Source organism: Oncorhynchus mykiss, chromosome 21 (genome assembly GCF_057628025.1).
Source record: "Oncorhynchus mykiss isolate SJ-2025 chromosome 21, ASM5762802v1, whole genome shotgun sequence".
Classification (NCBI taxonomy): Eukaryota; Metazoa; Chordata; class Actinopteri; order Salmoniformes; family Salmonidae; genus Oncorhynchus; species Oncorhynchus mykiss.
This window is the reverse complement of record NC_143042.1, coordinates 12,761,434-12,769,558: the sequence shown is the minus strand read 5'-3', so window position 1 is coordinate 12,769,558 and position 8,125 is coordinate 12,761,434. Positions and strand designations below refer to the sequence as shown.

The window sequence follows — 8,125 nt, the reverse complement described above, 5'->3', positions numbered from 1 at the left end:
AAGCGTCATCCACAGGCACTTCATCTCAGCACCTGTCAGTGGAAGGCAATGTCAGAACCAGTGACCCCATCACTGAGAGACCTTAATTGCTTTTGAAGAGTGCTACACTGCTGCCCTGTAACTCCCATTCACAGCTCAAACAGACAGGGGACACGAGTTAGTCCCCTTACCCCAGATTTCAGACAAGCACAATCGACACAGTAGAAGAAGAATCAGTTTGGGGTCAATAAAGTTGTCATTGTACACACGCACATATATTTATTTATACAAATATAATATGTATAACAATTGCATATCACCTGGTGTTGTCTTTTTTTTCTGTACAATCAGGAAGTACAGTACGCCAAATCAGGGAGTACAGTACGTCGAATCAGGAAGTACAGTAGATCGAATCAGGAAGTACAGTACGTCGAATCAGGAAGTACAGTACATCCAGCCTAAAAAAATCGTCAATTAGAAAGAGAATAAGTAAATGTACAAAAGGGATCTGTCAGAGGCAAGATGAACTGCTCAAAAGTTGAGGGACAAAACACGTTCAAAGCCCAATCTGGTTGGACTATCAGGATGGCACATTGCACACAGTATGCCTGTCAAATGATCTTGCACTACTTCAATACCCACCCACAAAGGAACTAGGCCTATATAGAACATACATACTAGAGTTTGCTACTGGGAAAACCATCCAATGTATTGTTTGTCTGACAGTACTACAGATACAAGACTCCTTTTGATCAGTCTTGACCATCAACTGGTTTTCTAATAGCTTTGAATGAATCCACAGTGCAACTTGTTATACTTAAAGACGGTTAATTGTCATGAGAATACTACGTCAGACGATAGGTAGAGGGTTGAAGGAGAGAGTTTAAAACAGAGGTCCCTTATTGATAAGACGACTAGAACATTCCACAGTCTCTTCCTCTTTTAACAGCCATTTGATTTTAATGGCAGAAGCTGCCTTATGACACACAGTGCATAAGATACAGTTGACCGAGTTTTACATGGTTCACTTTTGTATCTTTCCCACATACTATATATCTCTAATCGTTACTTTTATGTGAAATGTAAAACCAACGAAAGTCTGTTATTGCTAAAATCTACAAGTTTCCATACAAAATATTTTCTCACTGCAATATATAAGGTAAAAAAAGAGTTCACATTTATCCAAAGCAGGACAAGTTTGACACAAAAAAAGCAATGTTCATTCACACACAGACACAAGCTCCCATAGAAGAAACAATATCACTGTACAAAGCTATAGCAAAACCAAAGTCAGGAAACAAGTGAAATGAATTCAAAACAGATAACAAAAATAAACTATCACAAATGACAAGGAGGAACATTGAGGAGGGTCACAACTTTCAACTGTTAGAGGACAACTTCAAATGAACACAAACAAAATAAAAGTCAAAAGGATGGGTTTCAGTGCTTGCCTCCAATGTCTCAAGTCACAAGCACCGTTGTTTACATTTCAGAACACATATCATTCAGTTTTGCTTCCTTCTGTTGGTAGTACATTGAAGGGCGAGGGAGAGTCTTCACTGCTTAACAGTATCATATTCTCCTCTACCAGGTGGTTCCTTCGGGATCCTCCACACAGATATGGACCTTGCTTTCAGTGTCCTTCACTACTTCTTCTTTTGGAACAGCCTGTGGGGGATAGATGTAAGAACAGCTGAGAGCAATGTTTGAAACCATTTGACAAGTCAGTACTTTGACAGGTCAGTAAAGTGGGATGCTAATGTCATATTCTGGTAGAATTAGTTACAAAAAAAGTGTAGTGTACTCTGCTGTGAATTGAGAAAAGCACAATGAACTGTGAAAAGCCAATTAAAAATGATTGTGAATTAACCTTCTACTGCAGTGGGCTAAATCAGGGTCACACAGAGTGTTTCTTGGTAGTCTTAAACAAATCTACTTCGAAACAAAAGTGTACACCTCACACAAATGGGTATGGACTTTTAAGAAGGAAGACACCTGTACCATGTCAGATATAGAGTTTAAATATATACAATTTTGAGTTTGTATCCCAATATTACACTTTATATACATCACAGAAGACTGAAATATAACAAAACCGTCTGACATAAAAACAGGATTTTCGGTCGGTTTTTTAGAAATAATGTTTATTAATTATGAAATTATGAAAAATATGAATAACATTCCACCCATGAGGCCACTAGGTCATTTGACAGCAGGAAATGGCTACATGTCTGTGGCTTTCCCACTACTGAGAATAGAGATATAGCAGAGCTTATTGTGTCCTCGGCCTTGGTCAGCCTGGCCAGGTATGCGAGAGGAGACAGAATGGCCGGGCAGCGTGTCAGAGAGGAAGGCTACATGACGTACAGATTCCATGGTGCTTGCCACCTAGCAGCCTGTTCGCCGCGCATGTCGCTTGCTTGGCCACCGGCCTCTTGGCCACTGTGGCAAAGCCCTGTAGTCAGCATGCCAGGGTTGATACAACATGATCCCTGCTCAGTCCCCACTCCATGCCTCTACTGCACAGGTCTACAAGCTCACACATACCTCCCCGAGCTAAACGAGGGCTACATGAGGAGGGTTACTATCAGACGATCAGTGCCACTGAGGATTCCTTAGCCTGCGGGTGGTGTTAAGTCTTTTGTGATGTGCCTCGTGGAGGAGGTATGTCAAGGGTACACTTTAAAGAATGCTCAGCTGAATTAGCCACAGCAACAGCTTCATCTGTGGCCCAGACAGGCTTGGTATTACTACTACCTATTTTCAGAGTTGTCCTTATTTTTGCTTTATCACCTCCAGCAATCTAAGCAACGACGGGGTATATTTGTATACCATAAGTCTGCCTCAACGTTGCTCTGTGGTATGTGTTATAAAACATGTAGCATCCCATGAGCGTGATCTCTTATTTGCTCAGCCATATCTAAAATAATTCACAAGCCACGCGGCTGAATTACTTACACAACCTAGACGGTTATGACTGTACAGGGGATTGCAACTGCTTAGTTAACAAACACCCTGAAATAGATTAAGCGCTCATTCCAGGAACTTAATGTGTGCAGCAAGCATATGTTTAATGAAAAAATGAAAAGCTTGATGTAATCCTCTGTAACTTTTACCCAAAGGACAAGGCCTGGTATCATTCTGTAGTAGGAGCCTCTCTGACAGGAGCCTCTCTGGTACTCTCTCTGGGTATAAAGAGCCCAATGGGTTTTAAAGAACCACTGAACACGTCGATTGGCACTTCTGTTTTTTCTGTTGCTCATTAGAAAAACAAGATTTCAGTCTTGGAGGTTTGTTTCCAGACCGATTCCACGCTTGGTTAATGATGTCTGTCCCCCATGAGACACTGTAGCTGCAGAAGCCTATTTCATGTTGTATTTGCGCAATTTTACATCTGACTAAGGTGTTTGTTGCAGTATTTCTCAAGTTTAAAAAATGCGTAACATGTTGTCTTATGTAAACCAAGCCAGGCTGCTGGGCAGGTCTGTCTCACTGTATGCTATTGAATAGAGAGCAATCACTGCAGCTGTTCACCCCATGTTAATGGGCAAATGTACTTCGTCTAATCCTTCATTTACCTGTTGTGATACACACATGTTCCAAACACTTTGTAGTCAATTCTGACAATAGAATAACTGTTTCTGACTCATATCGATGCCACATAGGCCGTTTTCAAAGGCATTCGTTGCGTTTTAAACGTTGTTGCTGTTTCGAATGTGCAATGTGCATCTCCAGACAATGCCAGCCTCCGTCAGTTCACCCTATTCCCCAAAAACCTTTGAGGTGCTAAAGAGTCCTGTGGGGCTCAGTTGGTAGAACATGGCGCTTGCAATACCATGGTTGTGGGTTAGAGTCTCAAGGGGGACAAAGTGAGAAAATGTTTGCTCTGGATATGTGTGTCTGCTAAATGACGGAAATGAAAAATCTCTGTCAGATCCTTAAAACAGTATGAGTCTGAATTAAATCATAGTTTGTTGAATATGTAGCCAGTTTAGAGGACTGGTATTCTTACTGTTTCAGCTGTGTGGTCCTTCTCCTTGGTGGCCCCTTAGCCTGGTCCCAGATCTGTTTGTGCTGTCTTGCCAACACCTACAGTCATCCTTGTTGTGACAATGCCCATAGGAGTTGGCAAGACAGTACAAATAGATCTGGCACCAGGCTATGGTCCCCCACCCTTAAAGCAATGAAAAGCCTCACCTACGACATATGGTTCTGCTGGGTAGTGAGGTTCTGCTGCTGCTGGGCCTGCATGAGGAGCTGCTGCTGCTGGCGGCGGCGGGCCGTGCGGAGCTTCTCGAAGCGCGCCTCCATCTCCTCCAGGACCTTGGGCGTGTAGCGTACCACCAGCTTCACACTGTCCTTGGCTGCCTTCAGAAGCTCCACTGCCTTCTCGTGGTGCTCCCCCTCCACACTCTGGGGAAAGAGTGAGTGAAAGAGTGAAAGAGAAGAGACTCAGCACATTTAAGAAATGTGGTGGCAATGTTTTAGTGTTTTAGTGATATGGTCTCTGAAGTCTGCCTCCGTTTCTTAATTGGCATGGACAGAGAAATAAAGAAACTTCGCCAAGACTTCTATGTAAGCAACAATGACACAGTTACACAGCAGCAGCTTCAGTTTCTAAATGGTTACTACCAATTAGGTTTGAAATGGAAGTCCAAATGTATTGCTACTTAGTTCAACAAGCATTGCATATTTGGTATAATTAGTACTTCCTCCTCAAGCCCAGAGTAATATACTGTACCAAGCAACATTTGACACACCTACTCATTCAAGGGTTTTTCTTTATTTGTACTATTTTCAAAAAATAATAAAGACATCAAAACTACGAAATAACATATGGAATCAAAAAGTGTTAAATAAATTAAAATATATTTGAGATTTGAGATTCTTCAAAGTAGCCACCCTTTGCCTTGATGACAGCTTTGGCATTCTCTCAACCAGCTTCATTAGGTAGTCACTTGGAATGCATTTCAATTTTGTCAATTTTGTTACACCAGCTCTTTCAGGAGGACTGGGCCAAAATTCACCCAAATTATTGTGGAACGTTTGTGTCACGTTCTGACCTCTATTTCCGTTGTTTTGTATTTATTTAGTATGGTCAGGGCGTGAGTTGGGTGGGCAGTCTATGTTTGTTTTTCTATGTTTTGGGGCATTTCTATGTTTTCGGCCTAGTATGGTTCTCAATCAGAGGCAGGTGTCATTAGTTGTCTCTGATTGAGAATCATACTTAGGTAGCCTGGGTTTCACTGTGTGTTTGTGGGTGATTGTTCCTGTCACTGTGTTTGTTGTCACAGGATTGGACTGTTTTTGCGTTTTCACATTTCTTGTTTTTGTTAGTTTGTTCATGTGTAGTGATTTATTAAAACATGAATAACCACCACGCTGCGCTTTGGTCCGCTTCTCTTCCTCCTACAGACGAACGCCCTTACAGAATCACCCACAGCAACAGGACCAAGCGGCGTGGTAACGGGCAACAGCGTCACAAGGAGGAATGGACTTGGGATGATGTGTTGGACGGCAAGGGTTGCTACACATGGGAGGAGATCTTGGCGGGAAAGGATCGCCTTCCATGGGAACAGGTGGAGGCAGCGAGGAGAGCAGAGGCAGCCGGAGAGAGGAGCCGGCGATATGAGGGAACACGGTTGGCAAGGAAGCCCGGGAGTCAGCCCCAAAAATTTCTTGGGGGGGGGCTAACAGGGAGTATGGCTACGCCAGGTAGGAGACCTGAGCCAACTTCCTGTGGTTACCGGGGGGCTAGAGAGACCGGGCAGGCACCGTGTTATGCTGTGGAGCGCACGGTGTCCCCAGTGCGGGTGCACAGCCCGGTGCGGTTCATTCCAGCTCCGCGTATCGGCCGGGCTAGAGTGGGCATCGAGCCAAGTGCCATGAAGCCGGCTCTACGCATCTGGTCTCCAGTGCGTCTCCTTGGGCCGGCTTACATGGCACCAGCCTTGCGCACGGTGTCCCCGGTTCGCCTGCATAGCCCAGTGCGGGCTATTCCACCTCGCCGCACTGGCAGGGCGACCGGGACCATTCAACCGGGTAAGGTTGGGCAGGCTCGGTGCTCAAGAGCTCCAGTGCGCCTGCACGGCCCGGTCTATCCGTCACCACCTCCACGCATCAGCCCTCCGGTGGCAGCCCCCCGTACCAGGCTGTCTCTCCGGCCCATCCTTGCAGGGGCTTGCTCCTCTCCAGCGCTGCCGGAGTCTCCCGCCTCTCCGGCGCTACCAGAGCCTTCCTCCTCTCCAGCGCTGCCGGAGTCTCCCGCCTGTTCGGCGCTACGAGAGCTACTCAGTCCGGCGCTTCCAGAGCCTTCCTCCTCTCCAGCGCCGCCAGTGCCGCTCGTCAGCCCAGCGCCGCCAACGCCGCCCGTCTGCCCAGCGCCGCCAGTGCCGCCCGTCAGTCCGGCGCTTCCAGAGCCTTCCTCCTCTCCAGCGCCGCCAGTGCCGCCCGTCTGCCCAGTGCCGCCCGTCTGCCCAGTGCCGCCCGTCTGCCCAGTGCCGCCCGTCTGCCCAGCGCCGCCAGTGCTGCCCGTCTGCCCAGTGCCGCCAGTGCTGCCCGTCTGCCCAGTGCCGCCAGTGCTGCCCGTCTGCCCAGTGCCGCCAGTGCTGCCCGTCTGCCCAGCGCCGCCAGTGCTGCCCGTCTGCCCAGCGCCGCCAGTGCTGCCCGTCTGCCCAGTGCCGCCAGTGCTGCCCGTCTGCCCAGTGCCGCCAGTGCTGCCCGTCTGCCCAGTGCCGCCAGTGCTGCCCGTCTGCCCAGTGCCGCCAGTGCTGCCCGTCTGCCCAGTGCCGCCAGTGCTGCCCGTCTGCCCAGTGCCGCCAGTGCTGCCCGTCTGCCCAGCGCCGCCAGTGCTGCCCGTCTGCCCAGTGCCGCCAGTGCTGCCCGTCTGCCCAGCGCCGCCAGTGCTGCCCGTCTGCCCAGTGCCGCCCGTCTGCCAGGAGCCGCCAGTGCCGCCCGTCTGCCAGGAGCCGCCAGTGCCGCCCGTCAGCCAGGGGCCGCCAGTGCCGCCCGTCAGCCAGGGGCCGCCAGTGCCGCCCGTCAGCCAGGGGCCGCCAGTGCCGCCCGTCAGCCAGGGGCCGCCAGTGCCGCCCGTCAGCCAGGGGCCGCCAGTGCCGCCCGTCAGCCAGGGGCCGCCAGTGCCGCCCGTCAGCCAGGGGCCGCCAGTGCCGCCAGTCAGCCAGGGGCCGCCAGTGCCGCCAGTCAGCCAGGGGCCGCCAGTGCCGCCAGTCAGCCAGGGGCCGCCAGTGCCGCCAGTCAGCCAGGGGCCGCCAGTCAGCCAGGGGCCGCCAGTAAGCCAGGGGCCGCCAGTGCCGTCAGTCAGCCAGGGGCCGCCCGAGCAGCTGCCCCTCTGTCCAGAGCTGCTGTCGCCCCTCTGTCCCAAGCTGCTGCCGCCCCTCTGTCCCAAGCTGCTGCCGCCCCTCTGTCCCGAGCAGCTGTCCCTCTGTCCCGAGCAGCTGCCGCCCCTCTGTCCCGAGCAGCTGCCGCCCCTCTGTCCCGAGCTGCTATCGCCCCTCTGTCCCGAGCTGCTATCGCCCCTCTGTCCCGAGCTGCTATCGCCCCTCTGTCCCGAGCTGCTATCGCCCCTCTGTCCCGAGCAGCTGCCCCTCTGTCCCGAGCAGTTGTCCCTCTGTCCCGAGCAGCTGCTTCACCTCTGTCCCGAGCTGCCCCTCTGTCCCGAGCAGCCCCTCTGTCCAGTGGGGTCATTGAGAGGGGTGGCCATGGTGAGTAAGCCAGGGAGGCGGACAATAAGGCGGACTAAGACAATGGTGAAGTGGGGTCCGCGTCCCGCGCCAGAGCCGCCACCGCGGACAGACGCCCACCCAGACCCTCCCCTATAGGTCAAGGTTTTGCGGCCGGAGTCCGCACCTTTGGGGGGGGGGTACTGTCACGTTCTGACCTCTATTTCTGTTGTTTTGTATTTATTTAGTATGGTCAGGGCGTGAGTTGGGTGGGCAGTCTATGTTTGTTTTTCTATGTTTTGGGGCATTTCTATGTTTTCGGCCTAGTATGGTTCTCAATCAGAGGCAGGTGTCATTAGTTGTCTCTGATTGAGAATCATACTTAGGTAGCCTGGGTTTCACTGTGTGTTTGTGGGTGATTGTTCCTGTCACTGTGTTTGTTGTCACAGGATAGGACTGTTTTTGCG

The 8,125-nt window shown here is 50.4% G+C and overlaps 1 protein-coding gene across 2 annotated transcripts in view; it reads right to left on the bottom strand.

The window, feature by feature from the left end:
- Positions 1–229: 229 nt before the first annotated feature.
- The window catches only part of LOC110499998 (protein lin-7 homolog A), a 31,249-nt gene continuing 23,353 nt past the window's right edge, over positions 230–8,125 (bottom strand). For both annotated transcript variants that reach the window (XM_021577093.3, XM_090213821.1), the window contains 2 exons: positions 4,177–4,392; positions 230–1,647 (listed from right to left, as the gene is read on the bottom strand). In XM_021577093.3, the coding sequence (XP_021432768.1) occupies positions 4,177–4,392 (216 nt within the window). In that variant the 3' untranslated portion in view covers positions 230–1,647. The remainder of the gene's footprint in view (positions 1,648–4,176; positions 4,393–8,125) is intronic.